This window comes from Cryptomeria japonica, chromosome 6 (assembly GCF_030272615.1).
Source record: "Cryptomeria japonica chromosome 6, Sugi_1.0, whole genome shotgun sequence".
Lineage (NCBI taxonomy): Eukaryota > Viridiplantae > Streptophyta > Pinopsida > Cupressales > Cupressaceae > Cryptomeria > Cryptomeria japonica.
Window position 1 is genome coordinate 415912510 of NC_081410.1, and position 22723 is coordinate 415935232.

The following is a 22723-nucleotide window of genomic DNA, read 5'->3' on the forward strand; positions in this document are numbered from 1 at the left end:
TTAAGTTTACCTGGAGGATATTTAAAGATTTGTCTCACCTCATGTGGTTGAGATATGTGTATTCACGTAATGAGACACCCGTTGCATACACCTATGACACTTGCCTATACACTTGTTAAGTTGACTCATAGGTGCCCACATCTGGAGGGGTGGTTAGTGATCATTACCTACCTTCTCACTTCACTTGCTTTTCCATACAAGCAAGCCTTCCATGTCCATACATTCAGCTCTTGCATAATATCATTTGCTCATTATTTACTCATTATTGGTGGAACTCTAATAATCATCACAGTTTGAAGAAGATAAAATAGCAAAATAAAGGGTAAGTGCTATATTTTTCAAGAGATGAATTATTAGTTTTTGAGGCAAATTATATTACTAAAATTACAATTTCTGAATAAATTAATATTTATGATTTATATTGCAATTTTTAGTGTGAAGATTATCATATTAAAAGAAAATAAGAAATATTCTACAATAGGACATTACAAATGGTACCAAAGCAGCAATCCTAAGGAGGACAGATGGAGACACTGCTGATCAGAAAATAGTCTTATTGATAAGACTTCACAATTTTCAGAGACTATTGATCCAAGAGACTAATTCTGCATCAGTGTAATATACAGGTGTAGGTTTTATCAAAATATGCATAAATAAAGAAGGTGTGATTACATATAAACAGCTGCAAGTCTTACCTAAAGAGACATGACTGAGGAAAGGAATTTATTAAGTTAATAACAATCAGCGGTGGTAAGAGGTAACAGTCACCAAGAGAGAGACGCCACCTTAGAGGAAGGAGCATGGATTATGGAAGAACATAACTCTTCCATCCCAAGGAAGAGGTATATATGGAAGATCGGCATTCAAGGAGGAGGAACAATGAAGCAAGTGGATCGAATAACAGGAAGATAAAAACAGATTGATAAATTAAGAAAAGAAATCTGCAATTCAGAATACAACCATACTTGATCTAGTAAATATTGTAGCGTGCATGGATATATGCTTGATATGCATGCTTAATGTATGCAGCATGATAATATTTTTTTATGCATAATTCCTCACATATTGATATAGGCCATAATATGTATGCAGCATAATAATGTAATTGATAAATAACATTTCAAATATTGAATATAGGCAACAATGTGGAATATCTACATTCCTAATATATTCATCAAATTGCTGCAATCAATCATGACGAGGTTAGTAAAGGAATACAAGGAGGGAGAACTGCTATGATGTCCTCTTCTAAGTACACCACCTCATGGTGGATGGCTGTTGGCCTGCCACATGGGGCCAAGGTGTATCTCACCCTTGGGCTTATAGATGGGAAGGATGCTCCGGGCACCCTATTGTGGTTTCCCCTCCAACCTCTACAATGGTTGATTGTTGGAATAGATTCAAAGAAGTCTCAGTCATAGGAAGGTGAATAAGGTGGCACGAATAGGGAGGGCAGATACAAGCTTCCTCCAGTAAGTACACCACCTTGTGAGGGATGGATGGCGGAAGGCCACATGAGGCCAAGAGAGATGGTATATCCGCTATTGGGCTGTGTGAGGATTGCTTTGAGCACCCTATCATGTCTCCTTATCCAAGCCCTGTTATGGTTGAACTCCAATAATGAATTATAGATATTGTATGATTCATTTAATTTAAGATGGTTATGAATATGTCATCAAATTCTTTAACAATAGTAGAAATGATTAATTCTATGAATTTTATTTTTCAATAATTATCTAACATGATTGCAGGATCTATCTTGCTTAACATTTCTTTTTGGGGTAAAGTCATATCTCTAACTATTACATTTCTTGTTTTTATTGAATTTGTTATTCTAGGGCAAAATTTAGGTTGATCCCAAAAGGGGGCATTACAGCTTGTGAAGGCTACCAATGCCGAAAAGGATACTACATTGCACTAGGCTGGTAAGGTAGGTTTCTTCAATGTCATGGAGCCTCTACTCTAACAAGAAAAAAGCTACGAAACCCAGGGATGCGTCCCCTACCTGAAAACCCCCGTCCCAATCCCAGGGACGTTTCGGGGACTTGGGGATGGCCAGGGGACGTCCCCCCCCTTCCCCAAATTGTCAGAATTTTGAGGGGACGTCCCCAAAACGGGGGGACGGCTTCCCTAGCTGTGGGGGACGTCCGTACGTCCCGGGGACGGCTGGGGACGGATTGGGGACGTCCCAGCCATCCCGGGGACGGCTAGACATCCCCCACATCTAGGGCTAGGGAAAAATATTAAAATAAAAAATCTTATTTTCATTTTTTTTTTAATGATGTTTTTTGTGTAATTGAGGGAGTGAAATATCTCATGAATGGTTTTTTGCCAATAGAAAAATAACACCCGACACCTATATAAAATAATAAAAGTATTTTTGGCCTTGTAGGGCACTGCCCCTCAACCCCGCCCTATATCGGGACAGGGAGAGCGCAAAGGGCGCTGCCCCCAAACCCCCGTCAAAAAATATAGGGGGAAACTGCGCTGATGGAAGTAGTGAAAATTTAACCTCCGAGTCTAATTAGGCTCCATTATGTATGTTATTTCTTTAATATCTATTATGATATGCATATTGACAATGTGAATGAATTGAAATTCTGAATTATGAGTGCATATTGAGTATTGAGTCTATTGATAATGTTGTATGTTCGATGTTTGCATTCTAAAATGTTTTCATAGTATCATACACATGCTATATCCATGTTTTCATATGAATATAATGTATAGATGCATGCTTTATCCATGTTTTCATATGAACATTTAGAATTTTCTTATATATTTTAAATTTTTCCTATATTTTATATAGCCGTCCCCTTTGCCATCCCCCCCCGTCCCCAAATTTGGCAAAAAAATTTGTCGTCTCGGAAACCTGTCCCCCTGTCCCCCCCTCCCCCCATCCCGGAAACTTGGGGTAATGTAGGAAAAAAGTGGTTTGGAAGTTTGTAACAACCTTAATAACGGATCTGGTCAAAGCCTACGAAAGTTGCGATTTAGCCATAGTGAAGGCACTATTTGAAGCACATCATTTGTTTTTATGATTTGCTTTTTCTCTTTACTTCTGTTTTTTGTTTTTTCAATTAAATTTAACATATTAAAAATGAAGCAACATTGTTGAATTTTTAGGATATTAAAATTTTATATCTCAAAATATTTAATTTAGATTATTAATTATCAATATATTAAAAAAATATATTAAGTATTTAAATAAATTATTACTATTAATAATAAAGTCAACAATTGTATGATCATTATTAAAATTGGTATACAATATAATTTTCTGTCAATTTGAAATTAATAATAGAGTCCTTATTAAATTGTGATTATTGTGTTACTTATTTAATATTCAATTTAGATGATTAATTGTTAGTAAACTGAATTAAATACATTTAATATTTAAATTAAATTTTTTAAACACTGACTCGAACTTGAACCTCGTAACATGGGTTATAAATGAGTTTGTTAGTTATGTACACTTCAATAGTCAAAGTAATTGCTGATTTTGTACACTCCAATGGTCAAGATATTTAACTCTAACTTTGACTCGATGGGTGGCAAATTTGTTTGTAGTTGAAAAGTGTTGGAATACGCGCTCCATCCATTCCATAAAGCAGAACCTACTAGCATAAAATAAGACAGTTTAACTTTATGTGCATTCCAATTTTTGTCTTCTTTAGCACAAACAAACTAACTACAAGGTAGGGGCACGGAACTTGTGGGATGTGGAACAAAGGCAACCTGACTTGTATGTTCTTGCTGCACAACAATCTTCATTTATGAAGATCCGAATAGCTATCATAGTTTTAGTGTCAATGCCCCTGGCACTCCTTGTGATTCTTCTATTCTACCTGCATCATCTCATGTCTATGATGATGATGATGCTCTTTATGAAGAGCAATATGACAATGATTGCAGATTTTACTATTTTGATATTGAACCATGAATATCTATCATGCCATTGAGTTTGAAAAATTGACATTGTAGTACTATTTTTTTAACTTATGTTTTCACTGAAGTATTTTATGGTTGTTTTGTTTAAAAATGCATGTTATGTGGTTATCTGAACTTAATTCCTATTTTAGGCTAAACTATGTATTTATTTATCATTTTTACATGTATATCATACAGACGTACCCAACCCTAAAAAATTTACCATGTAAGTATATACCAGTATCCATACCAGGAACTCAGTTCTCTAGTAAAGATTTGGAACTCACAATCATGTAATCTTATAGGAGAATCCTACTACAGGCAAATCTGAAGACCAATTTTCTTGCTGAGACTCGTGTCTTGATTACCTGCCTGCTTGTTCTTTCCTTTGGCTCTGTTCTTCTCAGCTCTAAACAGGGGGATTCCTAAAGTAGCAAAGGTTCAAAGCAGTTTCTCGTAGTGAGGCTTTGCTGTTTAAAATTGGGTTGGGTCTGTATAGTCAATTTCTTTTTCTTCTCTTCTATGTAGGGGATGTCAGAGGACAGTGAAGATTCTGTCCTTCAATCTCATGAAGAATACATCCAGGAGCTACAAAGTAGCTATGACTTGAAAAACTCAGAATTTAAGACAATGGCTTGAAAGACATATATTTCCCTAGATCAGGTCCTCTTGAAGAATTGAAGAGGCAAAAGCCAAAGGCATTTTTGTGGAGTCTTCTCCAATGCCCAAAGTAAAGACATTGCTGGAGACTCTCTTAAAGGGAGCAAGTGTCTTAAAGTTCAACTTTATGAAAGATCAGGGTGGATCTCATAAGGCCAAGAAGGTTGGAAAGAAAGGTGAATATAACTATGTCCCCTGACAAAGTTCTGGCATGGTAGAAAAGAAATTCAAGGAGCTGTTAATGAAAAGGATCAAAAACTGCTGTTTTCAAGTGTGACTCAAACAAAATCCAGTTTTGATTCCGCTTGTATCAGAGGTGATAGATTTTCTTTTCATTCCAAAATTGATATTATGTTTCTGCATTCTGGAACAACCTCATTGAAGAGAAACATTCATATGTTATATAAGAGTATTGGCTACAGATGTTATATTGAGGAGAAATATCATGAAAACCAAACTTCTAACATTCAACTAATAGTGTGTTATTATATAATTGAATCCAAATAATAATTTGAAGTTGATTAAAACCAGAGACGCATAAATCCTCAAAAAATCCCAATTTTCATGATTTTTGAGAAATCTTCGGCTGAAACGACTTTTTCCCAAAAAATCCCAATTTAATCAGCTGTGATTTTCATGATGTTCAACAATTTTTAAAGGTCTGAAGAAATGCATCTACTATTTACCAACATGTCGTGATACCCTAACTGCACAAAATTGCTATTTACTCAAGCTTTTCGTTGATTTTTAGCACATAACTAAGTGCTAGCCACTGAGATGTGGTTCACCATCAAATATTCACCATATTCCATCAGGTTGATGAGTCAAATTGCAAGTAGTAACCTTGAATAGATGTATATTTCTAATAGATGTTAAGGTCATCAAAACAGAGGCACATTCTTCCGTATGCTCCTAGGTGTGATGTTAAGGACATTAACATGAAATGGTTAAGAGATGTGATGTTTTCTTCTCAGTATTCCACACTACTAATAGACAATATCATAAATACTAAGTAAGGCTTCTATTTGACTTTTTTAACATATCTAAGCCTTATAAGAGTACTTGCCAAAAGTAAATATAGAGCACTTCCCAAAAGTAAATAGAGAAAGTCAGACCAAACTGAAACGAAATTCTATCGGCTTGATATCAACCTAAAGAGGTTTGTTTTCTTGGAATTCTAGTGATTTTGACTATTCAAAAGAGTTTTAACATTTCAATTGTCAACAATAATATCACGGTGGGTGTTTCAATTATCAATGTTAGGTTGGGACAAATTTCCTTTTCAGATACTAACAAAGTGTGATAATTTGGATATTGTGGAGCTAGAAGCAGAATGGTTCCTATCAGAAAGATAAAAATCAGCTTGTAGTGCTCAAAAAAATAAACTGTAGCAATATTGATATCAAAATGAAGGATTATTTTGGTTATATCTATAATTTTCCACTATAGGCTATAGGCTTAATGCTTTGTTAATTGGTGAAATTTGTTGCTTAACTGCATGCCCTGCAATTGTTAGGGAACTACATTCCATTTAGGCTCGTCATATACATGGAGGACCAGAAGGCCTGCAAGGAGTACAATAGCAGTACATGAATTGTTTAGACATATAGTGTAGCATTCTATGCATGATAAATAGGTACCAAAAAAACTAATACATGCCTTGAGAGAAGTCATGCCCTATTCTTGTGGGCTTATCTTAATCCCTCTTGAGGCAGGCCTCATATAATCTCTTTAACGATCCAGATAGATTTCAGCAGCAACTGTCCCATTGAAAGGGAATGCTCCTTGTGCTTTGATTTTTCATTGAAACTTGTACATATAATCTCTCAAATTCTCAACTCAAAGTCCATCAATTTTTTAACTCCATCATCCACTTATATGCAAAATCAAGATAAATTTACTTGAATGATAATAGCTAAAATTGTGGCCCAAATAGTTGCTCTCTTCTTTTGTATAGCAGGTCTTTATTATCCAATGGATAAATATTTAACACTCCCTTTACTGTTTTACAAATCTGCCAGAATATTTAACACTCCCTTTATGATCTTTTGAGATGTAATATTTTGTTTCAAAAGTAATTTCTATTACTCTATCTTGAGCTATTTGTTTCAAAACCTATTAAGTTGAACTTTGCAATTGCTTCCTTTCTCATATAATTTCCCTTCCACACTCTTAATATAGTTCTTTTTCACATTGCTCTAGAAAATGCAAGTACTATTAAATCATAAATATGAATCAGTAATTCCTGTTTTGTAATTTATTATGTCTTCTCAGCAAATGAAAACTGGTTAATGACTTATTGAATTTGAGGATTTTAAGACCCTCAAGACCAACGTGGATAGTCACAAGTTTCAACGACTTAGGAGAGGCTCTGACCTAGGAGCTTCATCATGATGACCTGCAGCCCTCTAGCATAGCTCCATTCGTAGTAGCAAGAGTCATTGGCTACATTTGATTTTTTGGAAAATTGTACTTAGTTTATAGGTTGGCTTTGTACAACCTATATTGTAATTCAAATTTTTTCAACTGTAATCATCTAGTTATTATTTATGCACCATACAGTATGCTTTGTGCAATGTAATGTAATCAACAATATGAATATAAGCAACAAAATCCTATTTTCTACAATTCATTGGTTTAACTCTCTATTTTATTTGCTCTCTATATCTCTATGCTATGGAAATGCCCTTAAATTTTTTTCAAAAATATTTTGTCTTTTTCTATATTTTTTTACATTTTTTTAAAATCCGATTTTCCCAGATTTTTTCAAAAAAACTTACACATTTGGCTTGCCGATTTTTCCCCAAATGATTTTTGCCGCTACTAGCCCTGAAAACAAGTTTATCTGGTGATTTTCTCTTATAAAAAGATGATGATGCATGGTGAAACTCAAAGGGGGTAAAGGAGGCTTCATAGGATGCAATGGTATAGATAGTAGCCTTACACCTCACTATTGTATGACATTCAGAATAATAGGAACTATAGAAGCTTTATCCCTTTACATTTGCATGCCTGGACAGTATTTATTACTGGCTGATTTAGTGATTTTAACTCCTGTAGAGAAACTGGAAGCTAAATTAGAGCCAATGAGAAGAGTAGATGCCTTTCCCCTTAAAATTTGTATGGCAGGAAGGTAAATTTGAATCATGAGATTTCTCCAGTCCATAATGTTCTAGCTGAATTTTTCTGGAGTTGACCATGTAGATTTTTAATGCCAAAGTTTCAGAACAAAATCTATGATCCATCATCAGGGAATGAAAGCATTAGAAGAGAGAAAAGTGATGGTTTAGTAGGCCAAGCTGTTAAATGGATGGGGGAAGTTGGGGCCCAAGGCCAAGTGGCACAAGAACCTATGCACTAGATAAGATAGTAGAGAAAGGAGGATCTAGTGAAGGGGAAGAAAGGAAAAGGGTGATGAGAAGAGAAGAAGCATTTAAGAAACAAATTATAATAATAAATAAATAAGACGAAAAGGAAGTCAATAAGAAAAAACCAATATAAAGAAAAAGAGTATCTGTTTTGTTTTGTTTGTCTTTTTCTTAAGGTTGGAACAAAATCTTTATGTGTGTTCCTCTAGAAAAAAATTGGTCTCTTCTTGGGACCAACTCAAAAAACATCGACATTTCCAATTCCTTTCTAGGAAGGGCAAGGCAATTTTAAGGACCTAGTATGCTTCCAAGGGAAATCAGATCAAGGACCAGAACAAGAATTGAACTAAGGTACAAATGGGTTATGAAGAATGCAATAACATAAAGCTTTCTCTTAAATGAAAAATTTAGCTTTTGAAAGGTTCTGAAGGTTGCAACGTTTGAACCCTAATTGATAGGATTGGGGATCCACAACAATCTTCAATATTAACTCCGACATCTTCTAGGGTTGACTTTGACTGCGTATGTGAATGCCAATCATTGTCTCTCAAATGGGATGTAAGACCCCTTGATGTCCTTAATTTATCATCCTTCCCATGCTTTTAGTTTGAATACAACAATCATTATGCATTTCTATTTTATGTTATGTTGCTCTTGGGCCTTGGAAGATTAATGGAAAACAAGAATGAGTCCCTTAAGGTTGGAAGAGTGAGTGATAGGAGTTGTAGCTCCATCTCATCTCAAAATTGAATGTGGATGAAAGTTCATTTGTATCCTCAATGTTAGGAAAACCCCCCACATCTTTCCTTGTCACGTGTGTGAGTTCATTGCATTGGACACAATTGAGGGTGTGGCTTAGATGGTTTTCCCCTAGCAACGCATCATGCATGCCTCATTTCTTGAATTGGACGTTATCCTAGGGCAAGCTAAGAATTAGGAGATTCCTCTTTGGCTGAATTAAGTAAAAAGTTTTTTGAGTATTTCTGTCAACCACCCATGAGAATGCCTCCTTGAGCCTTTTTATGAACTTCTGATTCAAAGACCACCAATTAGGCTGCTTAGTTCCCTTAGTGATTTGCCAGATTGCAGAAAACCAAAAATTGCTTGTTGGGAATAGGAGTTCGCTTGCTTAAGAAAAAGATTGTGGTAACCTTCATCGGGAAAAGATCTATCACTTGGGTACATTTATTACCCTTTTAAGATATCATAAAATAACACATTAAACTAATGTCCTTTTTCTTGTGAGAACACATGGACTAATGCATACCAAGTAGCCATGTTGAGAAACATTTAGGAACTGGATATTAAAAAATGTAAAAAATGAGAAGAAAAACGAGAAAAAAGTGGTAAACACTATGAATAGGTGGGTAGAATATACATTAGTCAACTGACATGTCAAATAGATTATATCCTTAAAAGGTGACAAGTCATGTCACTTCATAGTGACACTTAATACTTGGATACTTAATTAGGTATAGTGCATGCCCTCACATGTTGAAATAGATTCAACCTCAATACATGTATAGACAATGAGAGATAAAGAAGGTCTTAATAAGTTTATATGAAGACAATGCATTGCTTCTAGATCAATACCACCAAAAATGAAATTACAAAGCCATGGATAGAATATAAGAAACAATAAGGCCTTAATAAATTTCTACAAAGATAGTGCATTGTGTCTAGATTGACCCATTATTAAGCCACCAAAGATCAGCTTAAAAAGAGCTTTCAGAGGCATGTGTTATGTAACTTGACAAGTAAATTTTGTTGACTATTGTATTTGACTAGGAGTCCCTATATATTTTCTATAATCTCCAATCATAATCATTTGAGATTTAGTGTTAAGATGAATGTTTCTAGCATTGTACCAAAAATTCCCATCTAAAAAAACCACATTTTCTTGTTTGTGGTTACTTTTATGGAGAGTGGATCAGCATTGAACCCCTCTCTCTCTCTCTCTCTCTCTCTCTAAACGGCACTAAAGTGAAAACTGTATATGAAGCTCTGCATGCTTTGGAATATTTTCCAAGAACAAATTCTATGTCATTCCCCCATGCCCTGCTCTCCACCCACAAAAAAAAAATCTCTATGGCATTACACATCTTTTTGAATGTCTCGGAATTTGTTTTTTTAATGAACATGGCTACTGTTGCAAATGTGAAGTTGATTGATGTTTCAGTATGGTTGTCATTGCTGTCAATGTACTCATTCTATTTCTGTGTTTGGTTTTTGCTCTGGATGTTCTAACTTATTGCAGATGTATTCATGATATGTTGGCACGTTGTTGGATATTGTCTTGAGATTCTTCTCTTATGTTTTGGTGGTCCGGAAAGTGTTCTCCAGAAGTCTATGATGTGCTGATGATGTTTGCCTGACAGACTTTACAAAGCTCCGCATCTTTAGTTCTCTTGTTGCATTTCTGGATTTATGCTTCTAATGCATGTATCTTTGTTATTCTAATTCGGCATGTGTTGTGCTCCAAAATTGTTCTTACCTGGTCTAGTTAACCTCAGATGCTCTACCTTCTTGGTCGGATGATTACAGCATTTGGATAGCATGTTGTTGCATTGTGGTATGGTCCACTTCTCATTACTCTCCACTACAGGAATGCTTAGTGAAGACCTATTTTGAATTATGGTTTATTATCTCCTTGGCTGACTTGGAAAATCTATTTTGTAGATCAGTACATATATAAAGAATGGTTGTAATGCAATATCATATAGAAAGATAGAAGAATTCATAGAAGGAAGTTGATTGTAAAAGGAAGATCTATCTTGGTTATGCGAAGTGGTTGATCAGTGTGGTTGTTTGCTGATGCTGTTTAGTACCAGGTGGCAGTGAGCCTAAGGTTTCTTCCGGCATTGTAGCAGAGTAACAGTTGTGCCTTTGTAGTGGATTCTTTCTTTGTTCCTCCAAGCAGTGAGCCCTCCTTTTTTTGGCGATTTTAGCTAGGCAGTGAGCCCACCTGCAATGAGCAATTCAGGTAGTGAGCCATCTTGGAAAAATCACCTTAACCAGTGTCACCCTAACATGTGTTTTTATTTTGAGAAGTGAGAACTAATATTCTCCATGGTTTTTCCCTGCTTGGGTTTTCCACATCATATCTGGTGTTTCATGTGTGCGTTGTTTTATGCTCTTATCTTGTCCTGGTTAAGTAATCAGAATATGATTGTTACCGAATGTGTTTCTATGGGAAAAGTGATATAATTTTAATATACAACTGATTTACCCCCCCTCTCAGTTGTCCAAAATATTCAACAGCTACTTTGTGTTTAGATAGCTAAGATGTCCATAGGACTTTCATAGATTCCTACAAATAATGTTGGTTGACATTCTCAACCTTCGCAATTGTTGTCAAATTAGTAGTGTCATTATTTATATTCTCTTTGATTGAAATTGCCTTTTGAAAGAAGCATGAACATACTTGAACTTCAATGGTATTGTTATTTAATGACTCACTGTGACTTAAATTCATTTTCCAACTAACAGATAAACAGGAATTTGAATTTCAATGGTCAATTGATGTTCTATTCTTTGAATTTACTTCATGAAATTAAAATAATATCAGTTAAAATTTTACTGTCAACCTAAGTCGGCTAAAATTTACTGTCAACCTAAGTCGGCTAAAATTTTACTGTTTGAATTTACTTCATGAAATTTAAATAATATCAGTTAAAATTTTACTGTCAACCTAAGTCGGATCTTGTTTCTAAAAATTTGTCATTTTGATTTTAAAACATTTTACTTGGTTGAGAAATGATTGATGGTAGTTTCCTTGATGTGTGATCTATGATAAATTTTCCTTAGATATAGATTTTATTTAATTCTAAAAATAATAGGTTTTTTAACCAACAACGTGATTTTTTTTCTTTACTTCCTATTTAAAATTTTCCCAATATTTAAACCTTAAATGCTCCATGTAATAAAAAATTCCACAAAATGAAAATATCTAACATGATTATTTTTATGTTTTTTTTTAACATTAATTTTTTTAAAACACTGAATTCAACTTTTTATTTTATTTCATATTTTTTCAATTAGCCTACTAGCCAATTTTTTTAGAATTTTTAATTTCTTTAATTACAGCCACGAGCAAAGAGTATATGTTAAAAGCCTATGAAAATAAAATGAAATACAAAAACATTTGGAGCTTGCTGAATGCATGTTTTTTGTTGTTAAGCCTAAAAGAACAATGCCTTTAAAAGAACAATTGTTGCACATTGTAAAGGATTTTAAAAGATGTGACTGACATCCTATAGCTAAAATCACGATTTTCCTCAAAAAAATTCTATATAAACTTTCAATCCTTTTTGTATATATTTGTTGATATTGCAGATAATTTTTTGACAAGCATTATTTTTCACATATTTGGCTTCAATATGTTCCATGCACTCTAGAATAGAATAGGTTGAAATGTCATTTCCAGCAAAGCGTAAGTTTCTCGACTGTAAAAACTTCAAAATGAATTTAGCAATCGCTACGTTTCACATAATTGACCTCTATATGCTTTCTCCACTCTGCAATTATTATTGATACAGAATAGGTCGAAATATCCTCATATCTCCAAGACAAAGCATTATTTTCTCTTTTCCTATTTATGTAAGCTTTCAAAAACAAATGTTTGTGTCATCCCTACCCACTTTCTCAACAACATCTTTTCATGGAAGATCATTTGAGATTATCATGGTAGGTTTTAACTTTACCTAAAAAAATTGCAGCCCAATGAAAAGCTATTTCCATTTTTCCAATATTTGTATGATAACAAGCATTTCTTTATGCTTTTACCAAAAACTTGCTTCAAAACAAACACTCTTTCCATTTTTCCAAAACTGTATTATTACAAGCAATTCTTTGTTGCTTTCCATTAAACACTATCCCCATTTTTTCTCGAAGCTTTAAGATGCAATAGGTATCCTTGCACCGTTGCTACTACTAATCAAGCACCTAAGGCAACACTCTGTCATAAAAGATTTGAAAAATTCTAGAGTTGCCAGAAATAGAAGACAAAACATAATGCCTCTTTTACTTTCTGCAATCTTTGCTCAAAATTCTTACTTTTTATACAAGTACAGGCACATTTGATTTAATGATTTTTACAGAGAGCATCTAACTGACACTCTCCAAGAAATTGTACAGTCCAAGTACTGTTTCGTTCTTTCCAGCACCTTGATTTTTTGGCATAACATTTAAATCCCTTTGAAATTAATAGAACCTGAAAAACTGTATGAGGCAGTCTCACGATATTTCAGTAAACATTTAAATTTCGATGAAAAGCACCAACACCTTCAGTAGATTTAATTCGTAACTGCTTGGAAATTTCTTAGGAGGACATCGAACTCCTAATGACTTGTACAAAAGGCCACCTATAGGAAATTCTAATGTTCTATTTTGGTTTAATGTTTATCAAGATTGTAAATCTAAGTGAACAATTAGGTATTTAGTTTCATCTCTGAACAAAAAAGGGAGCTTATTGTTATTTTGTCCGGTCCTTCAAAATCGATACATAGACAATACAAACCTGATAACCATGGACCTTCTGTTAATCAATTGCCCTAATGTGAGCTACACTTGAACAAGGCTGGGTACAAAACTATAGTCAAATTATTGCACAACAGAAGCCCAATACAGAAAGCAAGAGTTTTCTCAACGAAAAAGCTTCCTGATGCCTGAGAACCAAAAAAGAGTGTGCAAAATCAAGCAAACAAACCTGAACGGTAAGGGAAGCCTTGCTTGGGCAGCAAGTAAGGATTCGGCAATTCATGAACAGACCAAGAAGGTTTGCGACTGGAACGCAGACCATCCTGATTGCCCTGGAACCTCCCCTTCTTCATAGAAGATGGCTGGTCCGGCCAATTATCAACACCATAATCATCCTCTTTCCTCCCACTCCTTTTCCTGGGCAACACGGGCGGTGCCTGAGGAAGAAGGGGGACGCCCTGTTTAGCAATACTTCTTGAAGGCAACAGAAAATAGAACTGCAATTCGCCCATCTGAACCAAATCCTGTGACCCTAATTTGACGGGAGGATCTCCAGGGATGTAGTGCGTGCCCCTAACATCACAGCCGTTCTTACCCATGACTTCCAGCGCAAATCTTTTCCTGTCAAAATCATAGAAAATTCTAGCGTGCTGACGTGAAATGTTCATGCCACCACCCAAGTCGGATAAATCTATGTCCACCTCCGACTTCTTACTGTTGCGCCCCAGTATAATCGAATAATTCTGCATGTAGTACTCAAAATCCTCTCCCTGTAGCTTTGCAAACCCTGCTTCCACGTCTCCCATGACGACGGCGAATTAAAGAACTTTCTTAAAATCCTCGTCAATAAATAAAATAACTGATCTTCTGAACTATCTTGCGTTAATTGTTGGCCTCGGATTGCAACGTGGGATGTCTTAAACCCTAGTAAATTAAGAAAACGTTTTTATGGTTTGAACCAGGGTTTTATTTACTCGGGCGATCTCGCAAGTTCGCAGAGGGGTTCGATTACGAGACCTCCCTGTTGTTTAAGCCCCTGGAGCACCTCGCCCATGTGACCGCGGGCGGAGGCGCCCTAACTGTTTGGAAAATTAAACTGTCGTTTTAACTTACCTAAAATATCTTCGACTCTCTTTCAACGCAAAATGACGTATGACTAGTTATTGATTGGCTCTTCGTTTACTTTATTTTTTATTCATCATTATATGAAATTTTATTGTGAACTTTCAAATGGTGGAAATTTAAAAGTAATAGTTAGGTTTTTTAAAGTAAAATAGTGCACATTTAATTCTTGAATAATGCTATAGATGGTTATGTCTATATTTGTAGCTTTAAAATGGTGGTAATTTAATAGTAATAGCTAGTCTTTTATAAGTCAAATAGTGCATATTTGTTAATAGTAGTATAATAATGTTATAAATGGTTATGTCTATATTTGTAGCTGTAAATGGTGGTAATTTGTCTATATTTGTAGTTGTAAACGGTGGTAATTCAATAGTAATAGCAAACTTTTTTATAAGTCAAATAGTGTACATTTGTCAATAGTGGCATCGTGAGATGGTTAAGTTGTGGTATTGTTGTTCTTGCCATCAAGGTTCAAAATCTCATTGGGATGGTATTTTGTTGAATGTTTAAAATGGAAATGAGGCCTCCCATTTGTCCATACTTTTAGTGGTGTATTAGGTTTGAAGAATTTGAGGATAAGAAATAAACAATATTTTAACTATTTATGTCTATGGATACTTTTAGGTGAGGTACTAGCTTCAAAGAATTTGATATTCTCAATGATTTAATAGGAAATAAATAGTTAATAAGGTGCAATAATTTTAAAGATTTTTTTATTTTCATCCATGTTAAAAAAAAAATCTATTTTTATATACGAAAGCAAAAATATATAAAATTTTCAAATTTATTAGTGTAAATGTAATTTTTGATAAACAAAATTATATATCTTGATTCAAATTTTTGAATTCGAAACTTCAGTTTCTATGAAAATCAATTGGAATTTTGATATTTTTTGTACAAGTAGATTGTTTGATGTTTGAAGAGATATTGTAAGTTATTAACAAAATGTTAAAAGAAAATTTGGTTTGATTTCTCCATAAAACTAACTATTTAACTTGTGTTAGGTGAACATGTTTCTTATACTTAATTCTAACAAGGAAATCAAGAGACCCCATCCTTGAAGAAAATGAGTTGAAGATGAAACATAATTCTTGCATGATATTGATTATTTAAGATACATAACATTATTTATATGGTATAAACAATTTAAAGATAATTGTTAGTTAACTTGAGGTTTATTTGTCTATTTGAAACATTTATCAAAGGAATTGAATGTTTAAGAAATCTAATATTTCAAGATGTATCTCAAATTATGTAGGGGATTAAAACCTATATGAAATATCACAAATTCCACAATTACATGGACACAATTAAAAGAAAATTTATTGTTGCAAGTACAAAGATCGTAACATCGTTTTAACAACGTTATGTCAATCTGTATACGGTGAAAAATGGTGATGATAAACTATTGCAAAACCACAAAAGATCCAACCACAAATAAACCCTAGTTTTACAATAAAGCATTCACCATACACTAATGAAGAAACCTACGAACATGTAAATCAACAAATGAAACAATAATACCATTCACATGCCAAGTAGAGTTTGATCTTTATTGTTTCTTATCTCTATTGATCGTGTTTGATATATTTGATCTTAGATTTTGTATGTGCACAAGAGCTCAACAAAGAACTGATTGTGGTTGTAAAGTCACTTGATTGCAAGAAGACTTGATTGCATAAATGATTGATTAGATAGTTGATTAGGATTGTGAAAGAATGAAGGAATCCTCTTATATAGAATACACCTTAGAAAATGGAGGGATGGGATTAAGAGATGAAAAAATAAATGGTCGGCTAGGATTAAAGGGTAGGTAGGGAAAATAATAAAATATAAAGGGGTAGGTAGAATAATTAAGAGATAAATGACAAGTGTCATAGAGAGAAAAAGCTAATGAATTAATTAAATAAATGAAGATCTATTTAATTAATAGAGGAAGTGGGACCAATTAAATAAATATTTTATTTATTTAATTTAAGGATCAGACAATTTAAATAAATAAAAATATTTATTTAAATAAGGAAATACTAAAAGAGGATAAATGAATTAATTAAATATGTAAAAATCTATTTAATGAATAGAAGGCTTAGGATGAAATATTTATTTAATTAGAATAGGACAATTTCAGGTGTTTGCACAATGAAGTACTAGCAAATTGAAAAAATATTGAATGTTTCCCTTAATGATCAACTTAGGAAAAAAGATCATAATCAATGTTCTTCATTTTTCCTATTATTTTGTAATGTCACTGTCCTTGACCTAGCAAGTAAAGAACAAAACATTTGTCTGTTCAAGGTTGGTAGCCTTGATCAATCTAAGCATTTAAGAATTAGAAAGTAATAAGTGTACATAGTACCAATATTAGGTTGTAAAATGGTAAAGCATTGAGGAGATCATCTTATCCCAATAAGGTAAAGACAAATGAGGAATTGATATGTTATTCATCCATCAAAGAATAAAGACTTGCAAGCATCCAAGCTCATAATGATAGGAAGACCAAATTTGCATCAAGGACCATTTGTGAAAGATAAATCGATAATTACAAGGAGTTGATTGGTCATAAGCATGAAGTCAAGTATCAAACTTATCAACTACTTCAAATTAATCAAGGTACGAAGAGCAATAATACTTATGAGCTCTACTAATATGAATACCGACCACATATACCAAGGGAGAGACCTTAAGGAATTATTAAATATTGCACCTTGATCACCATACATACAATGTGAAGTCTCATGCATAAAATGACTAATATGAATGGTGTGAGGGTCGTCAACCAATAATAGATCAATTAAGTTTTGCAATTACTATATAAAGATTAAGTAATTAAGGATCCATATCGACACTCAACAGAGGAAAAGATAAAACATAGTATCAGGGGATATAATTGATAACAAAATTAATGGTGATGGTTAGCATTAGTCATCAACATTCCAAGGATTGCACATCATCATGACCAACTAAGGCATGGAAGAATGTTTGGATCGATATCTAAATAGCATTATTCATCTATTGTCGATATCGACATAGAATAAACAATGATCAAAATACACAATAGTGCTACCATATGGATGACTAGATAATCTATTAGATGATTATGATTAAGTTACACAATAATAAATAGTTACAAGTCAGAGACTAATCTCAATGAAGAGACACAATGACAACCTTATAACCATTGATCACTAGTGTAGACACATATATCTGACCACCAAATTAAATAAATATTTATTTTTTATTTAACTCACTAACAATTCAACTATTAATTAAATTGATATTTAATTAATTAATCCTAACCACCTTCCTCTATTGATTAAATAACTTATTCAATTTATTTAATTTAATTCATTTAGTCAAAGTCTAGCTTTTAATTAAATAAATCATATTTATTTAATTGAGTCCACCTTTCACATTTAATTAAAACCCCCTTTTGGCATTTAAATAAATCAATATTCATTTAAATCTATCCAGTACAAGTTGCAACCAATCAATTGAAATTGAAGAAGTTGAGAAATACAACTTTAGAGATCCCAAGAACACCTGCAAGCAAAATACATGTCACGAGAGAAGAATGGAGGCAAAAAAGCAATAATGGCTCTGAAGAAAAAGATTATCATTTAGAGAGGGAATAAATAAATGAAATACAATACAATCCTTATAAAAGGAGATTATGCAACCCTAAAGTTGTGCAACCCTAAAGAAACCCTAAAGGGACAATGTGTATTTAATAATTAGAATAATTATTAAATACCTACAATATTATTAAATACCTAAGTTTAGCTTAAGTGTAGAGGATAATATACTAATAATTAAATAAATAATTATTAGCTAATACGTGATAACTCTAACACCCCCCGTAAGATGAACTTAGGAAGTAGCTAAAAACAACTAAGGATTAAAAATGCATGTAAACAAAATGCATGAAAGTAACAATGGGTCCTGACAACTAGGTCTGATTAGGTACCCAAGTACAAAAGATCTCTCGCAACTGGAGAAAAGGAGAAAACCTCATGGGGAAAATTTGTCTCCTAAAGAGAGAAATACAAGTGAAGGACTAAAGAAGCCTCCAAACAAGAGAATGTCCTAGAAACAAGGAATAAAGGATGAACATGAAGAACACCACTGAAGCATGAAGTTGCAAACACTGTCGAAGAATAATTGTCGATCTGAAGAACCTCCATTGAAATAGAAGATGGTCAGGTAGATAAGATTGTAATCTGCATGAGTGCCCTCAAATAACACTACTCGAATCAGATGGCAAACAAAGGCAAACAATTGAACTCGAAGATACAGGTGGCAAAAACACCAAAGTCTGAAGAGCTGATCAATCGAAGATGGAAGGTTGCCTCCAAAAATAAGAATGAAAGAGTGTCTATATGGTGAATGATCCATCTCACCTAAATGCATAGGTAACCAGCCACTACATCCGCCTAGTACATAGGAACAAATACTGAATACATAACTCACTCCAATGAACCAAGGAAGCATTAGAACCAACAACCAATAGGAGAAACCCCCCCCATAATGTTGACAAGGGAGAGGTGACAGGTACACTGAAACTAAATGCTAAGAAAAACTGCATGACGAAGAACCAGGAACATCGAGAGTGCAGCAAAAAGTACAAACATATATAAAGGCTAGTGTCATGGAAGGAACACTCACTTGACACACATCATGAGGCTAATGTCATGGAAGGAACAATCGCTTTACAAAGGTAGATAGTAAACAAAGGCAAACATCAAACCCCCCATGGCACTTTATAATGGAGTGTGAGTACAATAAGGCACAAGATCTACAAGATCCCATGCATGCAAGACATAGTGGCACTTTATCTCAATGCATTTGCAATAAGTAAAATGTTTATAAAATGATGTATACAATGCTCAAAGAAGATGAAAGGCTAGAAATACAAAAATAATAACCAAATATGAGTCATCCCACACAAATAAAAGGATCTCAGGAGCTGAAACATCCAAGATATTCACCAAAGTGCATAAATGTAAAACACTAAATAAAATGTACCTAGAGAAGAATCTGAAAAGAAGACCCATACACTGGAAAATGCACAGAACCAACATTCCAATGATATCTCATGTGCCAAAAATAGAGTCTGAATGCTCAAGATATGCCTCCCAGAGTGCAAAAAAGAACTTCTAGCTTTGACATCAAAAAAAGATACCAAAACAGCAAAAACAAAAGATCAAACCTCCAGATCTGAAGAGAGCTCGGAAAGAGCTTTTTGACGCTTATTCGTTTGCCAAAATCCAACTCTATTTGCTTAATTTATGGCAAAAAAATGACCCCCCTATCAAAAAGCATGAAAAGAAGGGCCAGGAGTGGTGACTGGGCGGAGATGGTAGGTGGGTCAGGCGGAGCAGCGACGAAGGTGGCACAGTGCAGCGGTGGCAGTCCGGCGGCGGTGTTGGTTGGGTGGTGGTGGCGGTCAGGCGGTAGTGTGACGGTTGTTGCAAAGATGGAGGTTACCACTACCGGCAGCGATGGCGATGAACAAACTGTCTACGGTTACCGCCACCAACAACGAGAAGTAGACAGCAGGAGGCTAGCTGCAGTGGTTAGTAAACCGTCAGTGACAACAAGTCGTTTTAGAGACGATAGCGGCTTGGGCACACCGTTAAACTACCCAAAAATTAAAAAAGAAATATATTTTTTTGGATTTTCTCGAAATGCGTGCCCAAAAGGGCAAAAAACAAAAAAATAATTCAGAGCCAAAGTTGTCCAAATTGGACAAATTTTATATGAAAATGGGGGTTTTGGGGTGTTCTGAACTCAACAATGAAGTCCGTTTGAGCCCAAAATGCCCAGAAACAAAGAAGGACCCCAGATTCAAATTAAAAAACTCTAAAAATCTTGAAACCCTAGCCTCCAAAAAATTCTTCTGAAAAATCAAGAACAAGTAGCAGCAGATGTAGGCTCTGATACCATGAAGAAGTTGAGAAATAAAAATTCAGAGATCCCAAGAAGACCTGCAAGCAAAATACCTGTCACAAGAGAAGAATGGAGGCAAAAAATCAATAATGGCTTTGAAGAAAAAGATTATCATTCAGAGGGAATGAATAAATGAAATGCCATACAGTCCTTATAAAAGGAGATTATGCAACCCTAAAGACACCCTAAAGGGATAATGTGTATTTAATAATTAGAATAATTATTAAATACCTAAGTTTAGCTTAAGTGTAGAGGATAATAGACTAATAATTAAATAAATTATTATTAGCTAATACATGATAACTCTAACAGAAATAAATTAATTTTATTCCAATTAAAAACCTAAAATCCCTCCCACTTGCATTCTCCTACAAATCCACTTGATCACTAATCCCTTCTTCTAGAATATTCTAATACATTCCAATTAGCCTAATTTCCTCTTGAACATTTTCACATTCCTTAAGAAGGGGTCACTTCTCAAAAACATGTAAAGTCTTCATAAAGCATTAAAGGCTTTATATCTTCAACAAATTAATATCTAAGGTCTCCCAAATCATGTAAGGTTGTTACATAACCATTAATGGTTAACTCAATCTTGACCCTTGGTTAGAGACTATCTCTCTAACTTAACCATCCTTTTAACCCATGGGTCTCTTCAAGCATTTATTGCTTTGACCATGGTTATCCCTTTAACCCTTGCACAATAATTTGTCCTTTGAATAAAGGCTTTGTCCATTAACATAACCCTAACCAAACCCCCTAGGGTAACCATCATGTCTTCTTAGGCATTTAATGCCTCTTCTCTTTCCTCTCAAGCCTTATCATGTTGACAATTGTCACCATTTCATTGGTGAAAATTTTAAACATGGATGAAAGAGCACCAAATTCTCAAGCAATCCTAACCCTTGTTAAGATTATTCAATATTGACCATCCAATTACCCATTTCCTCTATAAATAGACCTCATTCCCTCATTATCAAGATCCCAAGTTTTATGCATCCAGTTTATTGTTTGTCAAGGTCATCAAGTCTTAATTTTGCCTATCTTTGTTTCAATCACAATCTTAAGTATTTAGAAGCATTTTTATCATTAGCATAGCATATATCATGTTAGCATCCACATCTTAGCATGTTTAGTTTCATTATCATAGCATAAATCTTTATCTTAGAAATATTGTTATAATCCATATAGATCTTAGTTGCATTTGCATATAGATCATTTTCATCACATATCACTCGTTCTTGGAGTTGTCATATCAAAGGTCAATTGCTCAATGATCTAAGAGAAACCATGACTTGAGGAATCCTATGAGATAGAGAACAATGGGACTCTTTTGAAAGGTTGGCTTGTTTAATTAGTTTACCAAGTTAGTCTTTATATCTAATTTTTCTGTGTGAGGTAAATATGCGTGCTAAGAATAAACGATTGAAACAACAAGGAAAACAACCAAGCAAGCCATTAACTCAAACATCTCAAGATTGGGATATTTAAAAAGAAAGAAATGAGGCATTAAAGCATAAAACAAGTGAATGCAAACCTCATTTACCAACTTTGATTTGATTTTCCCATGTTCAGATGTGTGTTCAAGACATAGCTTGTGCTTGATTGTGCTCCATAATGTTGATAGGCTGATTGGATTCAAGATACGAGGATAGGATGATGGATTATTAAGATGGATTTTGGAATTATGATAGTATGGATATGCTAAGTGTGGGTGAAAAGTTGCATTATAGCGATGCAATGCAAATGAAGTGGATAGAGTTCTACATGATAATGATATGGTAGTGAGAAAGTGGATCCTTTGCTCCAAAATGAGGGGATTAAATGGGAGAGGAAGGAGAGAAAGGGATTGGGAAAATGCAACACTTGTCCTCAAGGAAGACAAGTGGCAATTCCAGGAGTGACAAGTGGAATAAGATTCCACACTTGTCCTGGCTCAACAAGGGAGGACATGTGTCCCTTAGAGGGACAAATGTCAAAAGGGGTTTGACATGTGTCCTTGAGGACACATGTTTATTTTGGGAGGGAGCCACCCAAAATAGGCTTTAATTTCCTAATATTAAAGAAATCAGGGAATGTGTGTGTACACACACATGTGAGGGGAGGTTAGGATAAGGTTAGTTTGGGAAGATAAGGTTGGTTAGAACCCAAAGGTTTAGATTGGAGGTTAGGTTAGAAGGGGTTAGTTAGGTAGTTAGAAGTTAGGAGACATGCGA

General features: G+C 34.3%; 1 protein-coding gene across 1 annotated transcript in view; it reads right to left on the reverse strand.

Moving 5' to 3' along the window:
* Positions 1-14530, reverse strand: part of LOC131039064 (FHA domain-containing protein FHA2) — a 34400-nt gene extending 19870 nt beyond the window's left edge. The window contains exon 1 of the mRNA XM_057971712.2: positions 13666-14530. Within this exon, the coding sequence (XP_057827695.2) occupies positions 13666-14242 (577 nt within the window). The 5' untranslated portion in view covers positions 14243-14530. The remainder of the gene's footprint in view (positions 1-13665) is intronic.
* Positions 14531-22723: the final 8193 nt, after the last annotated feature.